Source organism: Electrona antarctica (genome assembly GCF_951216825.1).
Source record: "Electrona antarctica genome assembly, chromosome: 4".
Taxonomy (NCBI): Eukaryota; Metazoa; Chordata; class Actinopteri; order Myctophiformes; family Myctophidae; genus Electrona; species Electrona antarctica.
In genome coordinates, this window is record NC_136809.1 from 21,549,668 (window position 1) to 21,569,681 (window position 20,014).

Consider the following 20,014-nt stretch of genomic DNA (forward strand, 5'->3'; position numbering starts at 1 on the left):
AACACAAGTGGCAGACAGTGGCATATTTTAAAGATGGGGTGGCGTGATTTTCGTGGCGTGATCAGGTCATTATTATTAGCCTATTTAAAAAAAAGTGTACAGTATTTGTTAAAATGTCATTTTATGTGGGCACCCCATCAGTTAATTGGTTGTCAGGCCGCTGGTTTAAGCTATTAAGTAAACCAGAGCGATGGGTTGAAGCAGCCGCGACTGTTTAATTACAGCCTGAGCGGCTGAGCCTGTCAGTCCCTCCGATCTATGGGATTTATTTACCAAAATTAAAAAATGAATGGGGAGGAGCAAAGTTATGACCACCATCATCACCACGGCAGGAGAGATGTGAGCCCCGTCCGTGAGAAAGCCCAGCGAGTTATGATTCTGTTACTGTGGGGATAACTCACAGTCAAATCCAGGCGCTGATGATCTCGTCATATTATGGCTTGGTGACACACTAGTTTAGTAAAGCCTGGTGACGCGAGGTTACTAGTTTAGCATAACAAAGCTACTCCCTCCCCCGGTGGTGGCTGCTCACCGCCCGGCGAACTAGAAAGCCTCGTATGGGGACTTGGAATCATACTCTATGCTTGGAATGGACAGATACCACCTCGGGTACCATTTTCACAAGAACCAACGAAGGAGGAATTTGTGTAAACTAAAGATTATTTTTTGCCGTTAAATTGCTTCCTGGTGAGTTAATTAATTTCAATCGTCACTGAATTTGGACAGCAGAGGGTCTCTGTTTTTATTTTATGTATTTATTTACCTTGGAAAGATATGTTAAGAAAGATGTTAAGACTTAAATGTCCCCATTTCTTGATGACAGTCTGACAGATGACAAAAAATAAGCACCAGTTATTTCTTGAACACAATCTTTGCATGGTTCTCATTTTGTTTGATCTGTTTGTGAAGTTGCTTACAGAACCAGAAACATGACGGTAAATATACATTTACGTTGTAGAGAGAAACAATACTGAGAGACTCGTGTTTGTGTTCCTTTCGTGTTAGTTTGTTTATAGCTTCGATCCTCCTGTTTATGCTTACCCTGATGATCCCTTGTGAAATAATTCTGTAGCGTTAAGACTTAAGAGCATCATCCATCCTACTGCAGCAGCTGCGGGAGTTGTATAAACTATAGGCTATAAAACATAAATTCATGTATCAGCATATGCTATGCTGTGCAAACTATAAAATAGCTTGTCCTTGACTTCTTGTCATACATTTTGTTTAAGCTTGGCTCACATTTGGGCTCTGTATACATTTACCTGGAATGACAGCCATGCCCTCCTTAAGGCAGCAGCATCCCATTCCCATTCACACGGTTTGGTTGGAACATTTAAAACAACATCTAGAACGCTCCTACTGTTGTAACTTGTACACGTGCCACACTGTTCACTCATTCAGGCAGGTCCTCTTTTCTAGCTTCTGCTGTGTGTTTTGAGGTGGGCAAGTGAATGCACTGCTGATTGAACATGGTCATTCTGCCATTAATTTGACTGTATTTCATTCAGTCAATTGGAATTTATCTACAGACCAGTAATTATAATCATAGTATATACTGTATGTTTTTCCTAATTGCTCTGACCTCACAAGATTTTGTACATTGACCTACTTGACATACTGTAGTTTTGTTTTGCCATATTTGTGCTTGTCTTAACACGACTTCTCCATTAGAATTGACAGTTTGCCTTGCCTAGTTCAACCCCTGTTTTTCTGGCAGTGAAATACCATTGCAGTGCTCCCTGTGCGTAGTCTTTGATGAATGGGGGACTGCATCCATTGATCAATGGGACATGGATCCAAGGCCATGGCTCAGGAGTCAGGACAGCTCCCAACATAGTATATTAGTTATCAGCACACAGGCAGCTTCGTAGTGCTAGTAATAGGCTTCTGGCACACGCACACAAGCTTCTAAACAGACATCCCAATCACACCTTTACCTAAATTACATGTCAAGCACACAGGGTGACTTAGCTCTGGTCCATGCAACGCATTAGAGCTATGGACCAGAGCTAAGGGAGACTGTGCGTCCAGACTCAGCCACAGTGGTGTTGCTGTTATTTAGGGGCGGTAGCCCCTCCTATATACAGGTTTAATGTTTGTCTTTAGTTCAATGTTTGTTTTAACAATGAAGGGAAAATTGACGTCATCTTGTCCCTAACACAAACATTAAATGCCATTAACAATAAAGAGAATTTAATGTTTGTTTGACACAGTTTGTTTTACATCATACATGGGCAACTGGCGGCCCGGGGGCCACATGCGACCCCCACCATCACTTAATGCGGCCCGGTATTTGTATTTAGTTCATAAAGTTAACATAACTATAACAAAATGCATTTGAAATTAAATGAAAAGGTTACTTTTCAGGATTCCAATTCAAAAATAGCAAAAAAAAATATTCAGGATTTCAATTCAAACTTAGCAAAATTAGCTGATCTACAAGCTCAAAACGCATCGCACTGCGACGCGTTTTGAGCTTGTAGATCGGCTATTTGTTGTAGGGCCACTACATCATCATTACATCACCTAATCATAGCAACATGAGTTAGAACATTTATAGCTGCTCCAAGCTATACCGAATTCCCTCCTCGATGTTGTAAGATGATGAGAGCGCCCCTCACTTCACAACACAGGTGTGATTTGTTTTGGCACTCAGGCACCCAGTCAAATACAGTAGATCACCATCTCCTGTCTCTTTCCCACCAAAACTTAAATTACTCAAACATTGCGCATACAGTCAAAAGCCATTTGTTTTCTATCTCTCTCACTGTTTTTTCTTTAACTCTAGGTTGTTGGTGCCACCGTAATCCCCACCATGGTGCAGAAGTACCAGTCACCTGTACGGGTGTACAAGCATCCATTTGAGCTTGTGATGCTGGTAAGTGTGTGTTTACCTGTATGCAGAGTTCTGACCTCTACTACATGATTATTAATGCATGGCACAAATGGGGAGTTATGTAATCATGATGTGTGGGCGGTTCAGAGAGACCACCTTCAGACAGAATTGATTGAGCAGTGTGCGATTTTCTCTGACAGAGGCAAGTGCCACTGCTGTGGACAGACCCCCCAGAGATTAAAATTGGGTGCATTTTGCATCCCAAAACGCAGTTCATAGTTAAGGGACGCAATAAAACAACAACCTCTGCATCCACGGGATGCACTACTGTAATGTACTGTTTTTTGTTGTTGCTATCTTTAGTTATAATAATCATTTCTTCTTCTGTTTTCTACATGAATATAACCACATTATAACCATATAAAATGAAATGGGAGTTAAATACTGGAATTTGTAAAAATGGCAAAATATGACTCCTAACGTCGTTGAAGTGGACCCCCCTGAGAGTATACAAACGTGGGACATTGTGTAGGCCTATGCTGTTTTTGTCATAGCCAGGACATATAGCATTGATGATGGTAGACTACATCATTGACTTCACTGGCTTCTTTTGGGCAGTTTGCTATGAGCTAATTGGTGTTTTTGTCATAGCCAGGATGTATAGCATTGATGATGGTAGGCTACATCATTGACTTCACTGGCTTCTTTTGTGCAGTTTGCTATGAGCAAATTGGGGTGTTTGTCATAGCCAGGACATATAGCATTGATGATGGCTACATCATTGACCTCTGACAGATACGGGAGGTGAAAGTTCAACAGTTTAAAGCCTCTTTCAAATATGGAAAATGTCTGAGAATCAGGTCGTCAAAACCTGGCTCGCCTGAACGATATCAGCTGGTGGGTTTTTGTTCATATGAAAAAGTGTACGTCTGCAAACTGGTTTCTCGAGTTGCTTGCAATGTAAACATGGAAACTAGCAGCGTGCTTGCTTGGATGAACTGGCTTTCCTCCGCTCCTTCCTCCTCTGTCGTGTCGAGGACACACAAATTAATTCTGCACCATCTAGCATGCATCCAGCTGGATCTTAACACAGGGTCATCATGACAGCCATGGACATTGTTGAGTGAGGTGTGTGCCCCCTGTGCACTCAACCCCTGCCTGCACAGACAACCAGGCTCTTATATTGAACAGTGGTTCCACAGCGTTGGGCGGCTGTAGTCCACTTGTGGCGTTAAAGATTCTGTGCTAGGTCAGGCTTTTGGTGAACGTTGACTCGGCTACTTCTATTCTCTGTGTGGGACATGTACCTGAGTGTGAAGGGTGCAGCAATAGAAGATTTCCTGTCTTTGTTTTAAATAGCCTAGTCATTTCTTCTTTTTTCCCATTCCCTTCACCCATCTTTTCTTTTCCCTTAATTCCTAGACTCTCACCATTTCTTACCAGTCCTATAGTGCTGCCTGGTAGATGGAAAGGATGTCATGGAGTCTCCAGACTCTCCTGGTATATTCTTAGAACCATTTGGTGTGGAAAAAACCCTCTCACCTCGCTACAATGACTTCTTGATGCTGCTGGTACTGGTATGGGAGCTGAGTGGAGAATGAATGCTTAACTGTACTTGAGTGGCACTAACATATCAGTGGCATAGTTTGTGTCACACACCGCTACTAGAAGGCCTCTTTTGCACAGTGGTATGAAGAAAGTTTATAGTTTAGGAGGTCTTACTTGTGTCAGTTCTTTCAGAAAATGCCAATTCTTAAAGTGATAGCTTTTTTTGGTCACAGATTCTAGTAGATGTAGACATTGTATGCTCTCATGCCCCGATGAAGAAGGCCAGTCTGTGAAAAATATGCTAAAAGTATCTTTGATATGATAGCATAATGAATTCATGCTCTATTAGTCAAGTAATCATGAATGTTTTGACCTCATCTGGCGGCCTATCAGTTAGGCTTACAGTGAGTGTGAAAGTTAGCCTGATGAGCTGTGATTAAAACAAGCAATTAATCCATTGCATGATATCGGTTTGTCTATGTCAGACAGTGTACGTGTAAACTATTTGCACTCCTGGCTAGATTGACTGGTTAACATTGACCACTCAGTGTTTAATTTCCAAACAGCACACATTAGATTGTAGACAGGTGCTGCTTCAGTGCTTACAAGGAAATCGACTTTCTTCACCTGGACTGATATGGGAAATGGGAACGTTATATAATATATCCCCTTTACTGTAGGCTAGATTTAGCATGTCTATAAATAGGAGGCTCTGGATTGTTACACCTGGGGCTATGCTGAGGGTAGAGAACGGCAAGAATAGTAAATCACCACCCACCCTGGCACCCTCACATGGGCTCTAAGCTCACTCACTAGTCACTTCTGTCACACAAGCTTTGTGGATGGAATCCATTTGGTTTGGGTGCAATGGGCCCATTATACCTCTCATTAAATGGAACAGAAGATGCAGACGAGGGAACGTTTCAACACAGACTGTTGCACTTGGTCAAAAATAGCATGAAATAACGATTGACTCGCAATCTGTTGAGAACCAGTAGGCTAATTAGCGGGTGACTAAATTAATGTGCCAGGAGCAGAGGTTCACAGCCTCACAGGTTCTGTCCCGTCTTGTGGCCCTCTCTGCGGGGGAAAAAACTATTTTTGCAGACACTGACTCCAGTGGAGAGACATCATGGTATGTCACAACACTTTCTCGTTCTCATTATTGAAACTCCCTGGAAATGGTGTGTCACAACACTTTCTTGTTTTGAGAATTGCTTGAGAATTTCCCCTTTTATACTTCCTCAATTGTGAGTCAATGATGGACAATGATGACAATTTCACAGCGCAACCTTTCTTTGCGAGTTGTTGAGCTGAAATAATTTAGACCATAGACATAAACCTATCGCTGCACAGTATATAAGACAGAATTATTTGTGCAGGAAGGCCTGCCATTTAGTTTTAATTGTCATTCGTCATTTCCTGTTTAAAGGTTTCCTAGATATTTGCCAGTAATGACTTCTCTCTTTCTTATGTTGGGGGATTATGTTTGACGTTTTCTCTTTGAGGAATTTGGTGTTCTCCCTCTCTTTAGTCTGTTGTTTGGAAATCTGTCAGTTCTTCGCTCCTCTAAACACATTCCTCCCGTCTAGATGAAATGCACTCTGTCTCTCTTTGAACTTGGTCTGAAAGAGCTGCTCTGTTCACTAACTAGAGAATAATTTCAATGTATATCTAACATGGCTGTCACTGGAATAGATGGAATACCTATACAATGAAACTATGAGTATACTATACACTAGACTAGAGTGCTATGTCTACATATATGCTATATCTAAATGACATAAGTTTAGCCTTTGCATATGCCTGTAAGGTCACCGAGGCTAGTGCAAGTGCTGCGGGCTAAGATGGAGTCTGAAGAGTCTTTATGAGCTAGTGTACTCAAGGCCAATATTAGAATGAATCCAATAATTCATGTTCCAGTTTGACTGCTTCTCAGTAGCTTTTCAGCCGGAGGGCAAATTAAATTGCCAGTTGATTTTCTTCTCCTAAATTGTAGTTATGTAATTCTTAAAATAAAACTTGGACTGGATTTGTTCCCCCTGTTAACCTCACTTCAGTGCACATTTTAAGTGTTAGACTATAGCCTAAGTAGTATGTGGGATCTACAGTATAATGCACAACCCAAAATGAAGGAACAGTGAAATAAATGCATGCAAGCATGCATGCAAATTACTCTGGTCTTTACTCTTTAATAATCATCTAATCTGTCGAGGAAGTTGACCTTTTTAATATATTTTTTTAAGAGGGAGCGATCGGAAGGAAGTCCAGCAACAATGTGGTTATCGACAGGCCCTGCCCAACTCACCCACCCCCTCCCAACCCAGTCGCCACTGCCCCTCGACATCACCCGGCATGTCTCAATAACAGGAAGTGTACTCTATTCTGTTGTTGCTATTACTGCAGTAGTCTGCTTGCATAGCCCATGATCGACAGCTCCTCAGGGAGTAGCAGAGGAATGTAAAAAACACAACCAATCATTCAAAGTTCAAACTATTATCTCAGTTCCCGGGAGAAAGGTCATGGTGGTGGAATGCATCCACTGACGCAGGAGACTTCACCATCCGTGGAGGAAAAAAATCAACCTGTGTTGATTGTACAGTAAAACAGCTGGGGCGTCTTGAGTGACTGAAAGCCAACACCATACAGAAAGATATGTGCATTGTGCTCATTGTAATTCATTGCGGGAGAAATGGGTAAAGTTCCTGAGTCTAAATACTAGGACTGAAAAAACAGAGCGTTCCATGCCAGTGTGATGCCTGACTGACATCTGGGTATTATCAACAATAGCGGAAATGTACTTCTTAGTCAAATCCTCTTTACCACCATCATTCGCCAGGACAATTATGGCTTTACATATAGCATACCCTGACTATACACTGTCACACAGACACACCACTCATTTTCTTTTTATTTATTTTCAAAATCAAGTGGATTTGTTGACTAAAGCCCTTTTAATGCTGAAACGCATTATTTAATAATGGTGTTTACAAAAGTGCCCAGATGAGTGACCTGATATTAAAATCTATGCGGTGACAGTAGTAGAAGGGAGTAGAATTTAATTGTGTGACACATGGGCAACACTGTGAACAGGCAAGATAATTAGGGGCTAAAAGAAAGTCAGTGGCAGAGATTATGTTAGCCACTTATTCAGTTTAGCCCCCTGCCCCTGTCTAGTCACTCGACTGCCAACGAGTGACATCATTACAGATTTCATAATAATATCCGTTTCGTCTTCTGGCACCCCAGTGCCAGAAGAAACAGGGCCCCCTGTTTCTTCTGGCAGAAACATACAAGGTGGTACTGTAAAAAAGTACAACCGTCAGTACAAGTGGTGTCAAGTAGTTGGACTTCGGCAAATTTACTTTTAAACAAGTTGGGTTAGTTTGTATAATTTGGATGTCTAGTAATAGTTATTTTGGCTGAAAATCAGTTCTGGCAAAGTGACATGGTCAACAGTCGTACAAGGAAGTTAGTAGTATTTTAGTATTTATTTATTCAGCACAGTATAAACAATACAGTGAACATACAAATATAAGAAGGGTAAAGTGCTTATACGAGGCCTCTACCTACGGTATGTAAAACACAATGAAACATTGTACAAGAAATATAGAATATCCAGAATACATGATTGCAGTATATAAAACAAGAACAAAACAACAACAACATGATTAGAATACTTGGTTATCTACAACATGATTAGAGAAAAGAAGAGATGATACAAAGAAATATAATTATAATAATATGGTCAATTAAGTGGGTCCTAAACTTATGTTTGAAATTATTTAATGAAGTAGAATTAGATGAGATTGCTGTATACAGTAGGTGTTCCATAGCTGGCCCCCCCTGTATCTGATGGAGAACTGACACAGACCAGTACGGAACTTTGGGAGATGTAAATGATTTGCCTGTCTCGTATTGAAGTGGTGCACATCTCTGTTGAACTGGAAAAAGTCTTTAAATGACAAAGGAGATGAAACTGGCTGGTTTCAGTATGAATTGGGTATAACTCGACAGACTGCTTTAACCATTATTCCTGGATCATCTCTCAGCTCCTCTCCGTTCTATTCTTCTGAGTTGATCTCAGTTCTCTGTTCACTCCTTTGTTGTCCCCTCTATGTACGAAGCAGGCGTTGCGTGACATTAAGGGTTGCCCACCTGCCCCTGGCAGGTAAATAAAACTTTCAGACAGGTGGAGTCTGCTTTCAGGTTGCCTGACCGGGCAAGTACTTGTTTGAGAGGGGATGCAACCGTCTATAAACACAGCACAAGATATCTGTCTAAACATCCTGAATGTTGCCAGAGCGCTCTATCTTCTGGTCTGTGGAATGTAAAATTAGAGCACTGTTTACCTGTAATGTGCTGTTGTCACAAGTGCCTCTGAGACCTTAGTGTCAACTCATGCCAGGTGTTGGTCACTGAAATGGTGCCAGTGTGAGAACAAGGCCTTTGGCCAGCCTAATGAAATACACACTCATCACATTGATGCCTGTAAGGTTTGGCAGGGCACCACAGCACTGGGTTGTATTGTTTCTCTTTGCTGGGTGGGTTGCATACCTATTTCAGAAACATCATCATAGGCATTGTAGGCAAATTATATATTTTTTTAAATGGCAAAAACCCATTGTGAGCTTATAGATGGACTCTTTTTGCTGCACAACACAGCTGTAAAACAGTTATAAAATGGGGCTTTAGTGATCAACTATACCACAACAAGCCCATCAACTCATGAAAATGGAAGGTACGACAAGGCTGTCCTCTATCCATGGCATATTTTGAATTGTGAAATGTCATTGTGTATTGTTTGTTACGTCTGTACCAATATCACCAAGACAAATTCCTATATATGCCTTATTACTCTACTTTATGATTTAGTTAAGATTTGGTTAAGATTATAATCACTTACTTAAAGGTAAGGTAAGAACAATTTGTATTTGTCGGTTGCTGTTTGTAAACACAAAGTTGTCTCCTTGTCCCCGGTGCAACAAGACCATAGGGCACACCTGCTGCTAAAAGATTGATGCCCAGAAACAGACTTAGTTTTTTGCTAAACTAGTTCAGGTCCTTAGTACCTCCCATTTCTGTCAGTTAATATAGGTCACACACGGAAGATTTTGTAAATAATACATTTCAAAATACATTTGTGCATTGATTGATTTTTGAGTCTGATTTGACTCCCCACAGCTCAGGAATTAGTAGTTCTGCGTATGCCAGGCTTACATGTTAATTGACAAACCATGTCCTGACCCACTTCTACTCAGGCCTGGTTAAGGCTTGACAGCCCAGTTCTCTGCATGGCCCTGAAGTGCTTTACCCCATTGTTGCTCTTAATCTGCACATAAGCCTCTTGCATCACTCGTACCTCTAAAATACCGCCACATTCTAAGCAATTTGTTAATCCTAGCCTCTATATTTTTGACCTGGGTGATGGTTAGTGATTGATTAATGTGATTATTACTCACTTTCTCAGTATTTGTCTCTTTAGATTCTGGTTGAGAATCTTCGCTCAAATGTTATGAATCAATGAATCTCTCTGGGCAACTCCTGCTATATCAATTCACGTATTGCAGCACACACTGTCTACGAAGAAAGAGACATTTCTAGGGCTGTCACGATTATTAATGTAAGTTAACGATTAATTGTCACACACAATTGGGGTTTTTTCATTGAACATTACATTTTTTATTTCTGTTTGCCTTTTAGGCTTCGTAATCACAAATTGCACAGGCAGATATGACATAACGTAAATATACATACAAATCACTGACACATAAGAAATCACTGACACCTTTAATAGTTATTTTCCAACATGGGAATGATTGCCAATTATGCAAAAAATAATTGTGATTATCTCAAATAATTGCGATAATTGCATAATTTAGATGATTATGTATTGACCGGCCTAATAATGGACTGCAGTGGGAGAAGGATATACTGTATCTTTCTGCAGGCTGCTAGGAGCTGCATTGATCAAGCCGACCATGACTTTGACTATGCAGCGCTGCAAGATATTAACGGAAATGTTAAACCTAATTATTTTTGTTAGATATCAGAATCTCGCTTATTAAGAATGAGTGGATGTTTTCATAGAACATTGTTGGCATATTGCATTAATTCAGCATATTGCATCAACATCTCAATTATTTTCAAAGCCACTGACATGAAATGCAAGAATGTTTCATGGCTGTTAAATGGCTATGAGTTGTAGGCAATATAAAATCATCATTTAAGATTGTACATGATGCCCTGGTTCTGTGTGGCTCCGTGAAACCGCATAATGATTCTGCCGCTGAATTCATTCAGGTTTAAGGACACTCTTTCTCTCAGTCTCTCTCTCTCTCTCTCTCTCTCTCTCTCTCTGCAAGGTCGAGATGCTGCCACAGTGACATCCCTCCCCCACTCTCCTTGGCTCTGTGGTGACACGCACATACGCACAATGTGTGCACACGCCTACCCACTTATACAATGACCTGTAGTGTATATTTGCATCCATATTGTAAGGTCTGCCTCAGCAGTGTGTGTAGTGACTCATATTACATAAATAGGGAATGTACTAGGAGGTGACGTGAATGAAGGAGACTTGATATATATTCGTGTACATGCTTGACACTGTGTTCCTTTTACTATTACGTTTCTTTAATTCTTTAGTATTTACCAGTAACCTACACTTTTGATCCTTTTTTTAGCCTAATTTCTAATTTGTCTATCATAGGTCTTGCTTGAAAATGTGTTTGTTTTAGGTATAGCCACACCATTGTTCGATGAAATGTAAGTTAGGCAATAGGCATACAACCTGAGCTGTATAACTGCATTCACATGCTTGGTTGGACGACCTTATGAACACATCCTCTCCTCGCTGCCTTCCATTGTTCATTGCTTGCTATTGATGCAAGCTTTCCTGGAACAAATGAGTTGCTCAATGAAGCCGCTGTAGCATTTAGCATCATTACTAATAATTTAATTTGTTGTAAGTGAGGATATGATTTATACAGATTCTCATAACTCAGTGGTGTCACTACTAGACACTTCTAGTGAATTGAGCTGCTCTATAGCAGGGGTTCTCAACGTTTTGGGCTGGGGACGCATGGAAATGCTTTGGCCATGTCTCACGACCCCTCCCCTTGGCCTGTTTGGTTACAGGCCAAATGCTTTGGCCATGTCTCACGACCCCTCCCCTTGGCCTGTTTGGTTACAGGCCAAATGCTTTGGCCATGTCTCACGACCCCTCCCCTTGGCCTGTTTGGTTACAGGCCATGTCTCACGACCCCTCCCCTTGGCCTGTTTGGTTACAGGCCAAATCTTGCATTTTTATCTTAACCACATTAACCCTGGCGTCCATATTTTTGACAAATTTGTTCAAAGTTTTAAAAATAAATTAAATTGCAGATCTACAAGATCTGGTATTTTCGCTATACTCTTGTACAATGAAGTATCAATTCTAGGGCTTAAGTGGTTAAAGGATTATGGGCTGTAGAACACTTTGAAGAGATTAGGGGAGAGCCGAGAAATAACATCCCTGCAGGTGCAGGGGAATATGTGGTTCCCGAAAGCGAGGTCCCTCTCTTAACCACTGGACCATCACTGGACACACACTCCTGATTGACTCAGAAGAGCATTCGGTAGTTGCCAGATGGGCTTCGTGCCTTCGTACTGCTTTCAGCATCCTGAGTGTCGCGTGCGCGCGCACACACACATCCACTCATGCATGCATAAACTAGCCCTGCAGTGCAGCATATGGCATGCTAATACAATTTTGTATTAATTAATATATTTATATAAAATGCTTATGGATCTATATTTCTGTGTTGACATGGGCCAATCCCCAGCCCCCACATTTGCTGTGCGAGTTAATTGTGCCATTGCAATGCATTCTGTGGTGAAATCTTTGGAAGTAGTGAAGTGGGTGTTGAGGCATGTGCAGAGACTAAAGGATGCATTTTTAACGGCATTAAATCAAAAATGTGTTCTTTGTCCAATTGTGTATCAAGCCTCCACTTGGATCAGATGGGACTCATAGCAGATCGAAGGACAAATGAAAGAGTCTGCAAGTGGGTCATACCTTGCCCTATCTAGCATGTTAACAAGAGAAATCAACACAGAAATACAGTGACACTGGATTCAAATCCAAGTTTGTGTTGCAGGCAGTTTTCACCAGCACATTCACTGCATCAATGCAATGATCATATGAAATCGGCGTGGCTGGATTTGCATCTGTTTGCATCCTGCATTCCTGCCTACCTGTAACTGGTCCCACGATGAGGCATAATCTTTTTCCTCCATCACACTCTACCTTTTACATATCAGGATCACAGTCAGGCCCCAAGGCCTCAAACAGTGATGTAAATGGGTTTTCAATGTAATAAGTCCCGGTATGCAGGGATGGTCTTTTAGATGAGTCCCAGGGACATTTTATGAGTTTTTACAAATTGCAGCATTTAACTCTCATTTAATTTTATATGGTTATAATGTGGTTATATTCATGTAGAAAACAGAAGAAGAAATTATTATTATAACTAAAGCTAGCAAAATAAACTAGAATAAAAAATAGTACATCCCGTGGATGCAGAGGTCGTTGTTTTATTGCGTCCCTTAACTATAAACTGCGTTTTGGGATGCAAAATGCACCCTATTTTAATCTCTGCATTTGACTGCGAAACAACTGCACCCATTTCCAAGATACAGTTGTTTTGTTTTGTCTTATCTTTATCTCTATAATGAACACTATCTCATTAATCTGAACGTTTAATTTAACATTTTCTTGTTATTCTGCTTTATCTTCTTGAATGCTGTGATTTTGTATTCTACTGTGATTTCATTGCCACGTTGAGTATACTGAGGGAGCTATGGTGCAGCTGTACAACGTAGGCATATGTTCTATTGGTGTTATAACGCCCTGCACTGCTCTAGCTGCTTCTTTTAAAAACTTTCCAATCCATTGTGTCCTTGTGTCCCTGTCGGGTTGCAGTCTAAAGCTGTGTAACTGGTTGGCCCGGCTACAGTGAACAGGGAGTTTGAGGCACAAGATGCATTATACTTAGGATCTTTTCCGAATGGAAAAGCTTCATGTACTTCAGCCTTGTGAACTGTTCAGCCTGAATGTAGTCTGTTCTTAAAGAAAAACAAATTTCTGCCAGTTGTTCTTCTCTTCTCTGCATTAGAGTCAGTCAGTGGAACCCCAACAATCTCCTGCTGTCTGCTCAGTGCTCGGTAACATTACTCCCTCTCTGTCCCAACACTCGCATGATGACCCAGTTTGGGGTTTATTGCGTTTAACTTTTTCTCTCTGAAATGAGAATGCAGAGGAATTTCTCACCTCAAATCCAGCTCTGACAATAATCAAATTCATAATCTGGTCTGGTGTATGCAAGGTCATAATCAACAAGATTTTTGTGTATCATGTTTAGTTTTATTTGAAGTATTTGCAGGTTGGTTATTTTTGTGCCATAAATGAAAAAAATATTGATTCCCTACGGTTAAGTTCAGTTATAACAACGCTAGCACTTTGCTCTGAAATGTGGTCTCATCCTGAGTATCAGTTCAGAGAGTCTGCAGTATCCTAATATCTTGGTGTTGAATGAAAGTGACCTAGGGCAGCCAATCCAATCTTGTATTGGCATGCTGAAACTACTAGACAATGATCAATCAATCAATTGCTTCTTAACCACTTGACCGTGGTGTATGTGACCGGGCTAATGTGTGATCCCGAACCCCCTAATGATTCCCTAACAGGTTGATCAATGCCTTTGTTTGGAGCCATATCTCTGACAATGGGGTGCGCCTCATTTATCAATATTTAGTGCTATATAAGTGGATCACAGACAAACAAGTCGCTCTTATAGGGCTCTAGCTTAGCTCAGGTGGTGAAACTATTTATGTGGCCAGCAAGACTTTTTCTGCCAGTTTTCGTAATATGTTTTTGAGACAATGCACCTGCAGTCAAACCAGGACAAAGAACGGCGCAACAGTTTGCCCTATTCTGTATATTAGAATGATTGTGAAAATGCTGTTAGTATTGGCAGATAAATTACTTTAAATTAATTTGTGCAAGAAAGAACGTTTCTTTGCTTAAAGCCAAATGTTTAAAATAACGACTTGGGTCTTTTGTCTGTAAAACAACATTGCTTATGTAGCAATGTTTCAAATGTTTTTGTAAGCATAGGCTTATGTACTATTAATTCATTTTCTGCTTGCTAAGTTCTCCTTTCAGATGAGTCCAACTGTGTTTTGTCATGAAAAATCAGCATGACCACAGAATACCAATATCAGGGTGCTTTGTTGCTTTGTTTGTTTTTGACATGGCTTGACGAACAAGCTTTTCTGTGTCCTTAAGATCTTAATCATGAAATTGCTTATTGCCCTCAACCAAAATGTTTCCACTTTCCCAGATGCCAGAAAAACCTGATGATAAAAATAGCGGTGGCTGACCTCTGGTCAGCTTGTTACACAACCAACTAAACTACACTACATGGGGCTACTCTACATATAGTGTTTGAGTCCTGAGTCAGTCAGTCATGTATACTACAACTGTTTTCATAATCTGTGTTTTTACTACTTCTCAGTTGGCGAATTGGTCATAGTTACATAGTGGCTATTTTCATATTCATAATTGGCTATTCATCAAGTGAACAGGCAATTCTGAATTTTGCATTACATAACAAAAGTGCTGCTAGCCAGGCTTCATGTCACATTTATAGCAGGCCAGATCTTGTATAGCTGCCTCTCTGTAAGATCAACACAGTCTTTCCTTGTAGTACATAGAATTTCGCGGGCCTCCGGCCCGCTCATCCTAGCGCCATGCGATACGCAAATGGGAAGAAGGCAATGGCAACCCATGATGTTTTCATTTATGCATTTGCTTGGAAAGCGCAAAGTTGCCAAGCTGGCTGAGTGGCCTTGTTTGTTTTTGTGTATTTGCGTATGAAAGCGAGCATGGCAAGGCGCAGGACAGTGTTGTGTTCTTATTTTTTATTATTACATGGATTAATATTCTGATGTACTGTACTGTACTCTGTACTGTTGATATTATAGTTGTTATTAGTGTTGTGTTCTTATTTTTTATTATTATTATGATTACATGGATTAATATTCTGATGTACTGTACTGTACTCTGTACTGTTGATATTATAGTTGTTATTAGTGTTGTGTTCTTATTTATTATTATTATTACATGGATTAATATTGTGATGTACTGTACTCCGTAGCGTTTTGTGGCGTGTGTGTGTGTGTGTGTGTGCGTGCCATTTCAGCTGCATCGCGAGGCGATCCAAAATTCCCCCACAGCGCACGCACACACACACCCACACACACACACACACACACACACACACACACGTGCGTTGTACGCAGCTGTTTTGTGTTGCAGCGCGTTGTTGGCGCGTGTGTGTGTGTGTGTGTGTGTGTGTGTGTGTGTGTGTTGTTGTTCTTATCCATATATGCGCCTCGGTTCGTCCCGTTTGTACCACGCCAGGTGTCTTTCCCCTTTCCCACTGTTCCTGCCAGCCTGCTGTTATTTCCCTTTTGATGATCGATCTGCACTCGTATGCTCCTATTGCTACATTTATGTCTATTTCCCTACCTAGCGACTTTTTTGCTGCCCTATCTGCCATTTCATTCCCTTCCACCCCCACATGGGCTGGTACCCAGAGGAAACCTACTTCCCCTCCTACTTTCTCGATGTTAACAACTCTCGTGGTCACGTGGTGGGCTTTGAGCAAATGGGAGAGGGAATGTAGTGTCGCCAGGTCCTTTGCCAGGTCCGCGTATTGTAAGTGAGTGGTAGTGTGTGTAAGTAGCGTGTTGAATGGCATTTTTTCTGTGCTTGTTTTCATAGACGTGGCAACAAATTAGCAACAGTAGCCAATGGGAAAAAAGGATGCAGTGTTGCCAGGTCCGCGAGTTTTAAGCGTGTTGTAGTGTGTGTGAGGAGCGTGTTGTTTTCTGGGCTTGTTTGCATAGACCTGGCAACAGTGTTCCGTGGCCCGTGTGTGAGTGTGTGCGTGCGGGGGTGTCGGTGCTTGTGGCGTGTTTGTGTTTATTATTGATATTGATATTGTTTGTGAGTCTGGACGGGAGCCGGCTTTAGTGGCAGTGCAATGACAATTCTTACGCGGGTGGTGTTGAGTGTGGGCGTGCGGCGCGACATGAGGAGATAGCCGTGGATCGACGCGGAGGGTAAGTCTGTGACGTCTTAGTGGTCTTAGTGTGTTGTTGCAGTGTGTGTTGCAGTGTGTCAGTGACGTAGTAGTTGGTGACTTTGGGTCCCTTTTCCTGGTTTGGGTACACCTTTTCAAATGTATAATAGATACTGCACACACTAACACAGGGCTACTCAACTTTGGATGGCCCAGGGGCCACTCAGCAAAATGCCAGAAGTCCAAGGGCCGCAAGCCCAGGGGTGAAAGTGGCTTTCCTTTCTTACAGGATCTCCCAGAAATTTCATTCTGCGGCGACACCAGGACGCGCCGCAAAGCGGCGCGGCCAAAAAAATTTTGGGGTTTCTAACCCCACAGTACCCCTGAAATGCATAGAAAACTGCTTTTTTTTGGCACAGCCAATAAAAAAATTGGGGGTTCAAACCCCACAGTACCCCTGAAATGCATAGAAAACTGCTTTTTTTTGGCACAGCCAATAAAAACATTGGGGGTTCAAACCCCACAGTACCCCTGAAATGCATAGAAAACTGCTTTTTTTTGGCACAGCCAATAAAAACATTGGGGGTTCAAACCCCACAGTACCCCTGAAATGCATAGAAAACTGCTTTTTTTTTTTGATGATAGCATCCTTATTTTTAAAATCGGCAAACAGTGACTCACTCGCGTCCAGCCAACATGTTTTAATGAGCTCTCCTTCAGTGAAAGGTCTTTTGCTTCTCGCCACATTCCACGCCACTTTGTATGACGCCTCTGTAATTCTGTCACTCTCTTTACAGCTGACTCTCAGCGTGTTTTGTTGCCCACGTAAGGCTGCAATAAGTGAGCGTATTTTATCCTTTCTTATGTTGGTACCTGGTGGGTATTCGTCACCGAAATCCCCGTGAAGTGTGGTATGGTGACGCTTAATATTGTCACGTTTTGCGACTGCAATTGGCCTCTGACAAAGGAGACACACTGGCTTGTTGTTTATTTCCACGAATGCAAACTCTTCTTCCCACTTCTCCTGAAACACTCTGTGCTCATCTGCTAGTTTTCGTTTCGCCATGTTGCTGCAGCCTGTTTACATGCAGCCTGTTTTGTTTGCGCGCCCTGTGACTTGTTGTGCACTCACTTCCTCGTATGACGGCGCTGCGTGCCGAACGCGAGCCGATCTACAAATTATCAACGCGTTGTGGATACACTACTTGTGGACTTGTAGATCGACATGAATGAAGACAACTCGCCCACTTTTTGTCAGGTAGAGTAGAACAGCTCAATAGCTTACACATGATCGCCCTCTTGTGGTTAGAAACGCTAGAAATATTTTTTCTACATGCAAAAATCTTTGTATTGGCATTATCATGACGGGCCGCACAGATCTGTTGGTCGGGCCGCATGCGGCCCGCGGGCCGCGGGTTGAGTAGCGCTGCACTAACATAACATGAAGTTATGTATCCCTGCAATCCTGCTAAAGTGGTTTTACCTATACAATTCTCTTATTTTATTACAACAATGTTTTGCATTATTATGATCTATTGTATTGGTTTTGCAGAACATGCCACCAACATTTCACTGCTTGTACATGAGTGAGTGACAGTGTGAAATGCTATCTAGCACTAAAAAATACATTAAGATAATATACATTTGCAGAATACCTGAGCACGCCACGGTGGTGAACGACCCATAATTTACGAAAGCCTTGACTAGTTACAGACTTCGGTGAACACAGCGTAGAAATAGAGAATGGCTGCCAAAAAGCTTTCAAGGGAAGACAGAGTATGCACCCACTGCACACAAAATGTGGTGCAAACAGAGCTACACTTTTTAACCACCTGCCCACTATAATTCAGAGACAGATTACATACACCCAAAGTAAGTTTGAAAACATGACGCAACGACAAAAGAAAAAGAAACTCCCGTACCTACTGGGAGAAGTGCAACAATGTGCGAACACTGCAGCAAGATTTGTAAACTCTTGCGATAAAAGAAAGTTAGCCAATGACAAATAACCACCCTAAAAACGACTAACCATGCGCGTCTGTACCAAGTAGACCTCTAGGCCTACTGCACATTGTGTGTGTGTGTGTGTGTGTGTGTGTGTGTGTGTGTGTGTGTGTGTGTGTGTGTGTGTGTGTGTGTGTGTGTGTGTGTGTGTGTGTGTGTGTGTGTGTGTGTGTGTGTGTGTGTGTGTGTGTGTGTGTGTGTGTGTGTGTGTGTGTGTGTGTGTGTGTGTGTGTGTGTGTGTGTGTGTGTGTCAAAAAGGGAAAAAGGGGCTGCACACTCCAGGGAACCAAGACGGACAACTTACTGCATCAACTTATTTATTAGCACGACGTGTTTCGCTTTGAGCTTCATCAGGTGCTTTAAATTGTGACTCAGTCAGACTCAGGATCAACCCTCAGACCTTTGATTGTGGATCAGATCCTGTTGGAGCTAGGTGGAGATATCCTGGATAGGTTGTAACTGTAAGGAACCTCAGTTAGTGTAAACAAATCACTCAATTGCGTAATGTATTGGTTTAGCTGTGAACTTGAAATTAGAATGACGGGGAAACCAATATTTGTGCTTGAAGTTGGTTCTCTTGGAGCTGCACAGCTCTATATAGTGGGATATACTGATTTGCAACCTACATCTCACTGGCAAAGCAAAATCAGGCTTGCTTTTTTGTCACTTCTGAGTGTGTGTGTGTGAGTGAGTGAGTGATGTCATGGCCACACGCAACACTTCTATTTGAGTGGCTTTGGCCAATGCTAATGCTGATCCCTGTACACCAGGGGTGCCCACACATTTTTGACGTGAGAGCTACTTTCAAAATGACCAGCTCAACAAGATCTACCCACCGGAAAAAAAATTATACCATTGCTGAAAATAGTTTTAAATATGTAATGTACCTGAGGAGGCTTTGGAATATAGCGGAGCTGTCGTTACATATAAGACAAATGCACTTGGAATGGGATATAGACGAGGAAGAAATGGAATAAGTAGGGTTTTTTGTATTTAATTTGTAATGCTACCAACATTTTTGTGCACAGCAACACTTTGAAATAGATAGGGAGGGGGGTGAAATTATGTCAAAAACACTTTGTTTGAAATAGACACTCATGCTTTCTAAGGTGTGATTTGGGGCTCTAAGGATGAATACAAAATGAATATCAACATTCTAATACTGTCCAATAATTAGATAGGGAGGGGGGTGAAATTATGACTTTATGAGTTTAATTATGAGTTTATGCAGTCAAAAAACACTGTTTTAAATAGACACTAGTGCTTTTTAGGGTATGATTTGGGGCCCTAAAGATGAATACAAAATCAATATCAACATCTTAAAACCAAAATGTTGAATTGTGGGTTTGAGCTCACATGCCCTTTTTATTCTTTAAGGGCACGTCATGTGATCTACCTGCACTGCCTTTGGGCACCCCTGCTGTACACACTGCGTTATGGGGATTGGTAAAAGTAATTCTCTGAATGATTTTCTCTCATTTCAAATGTGTTCAGT

At 41.5% G+C, this 20,014-nt stretch overlaps 1 protein-coding gene across 2 annotated transcripts in view; it reads left to right on the forward strand.

Annotated features, from left to right (window-relative positions):
• The first annotated feature begins 339 nt into the window (after positions 1 to 339).
• LOC306921591 (SEC14-like protein 1) overlaps positions 340 to 20,014 on the forward strand; it is a 43,558-nt gene continuing 23,883 nt past the window's right edge. Inside the window, exons 1-2 of one of the 2 annotated variants that reach the window (XM_079498792.1) lie at positions 340 to 687; positions 2,789 to 2,878. In XM_079498792.1, coding sequence (XP_079354918.1) covers positions 2,816 to 2,878 — 63 coding nt within the window. In that variant the 5' untranslated portion in view covers positions 340 to 687; positions 2,789 to 2,815. The remainder of the gene's footprint in view (positions 688 to 2,788; positions 2,879 to 20,014) is intronic. The other variant, XM_079498793.1, reaches the window with a different exon arrangement.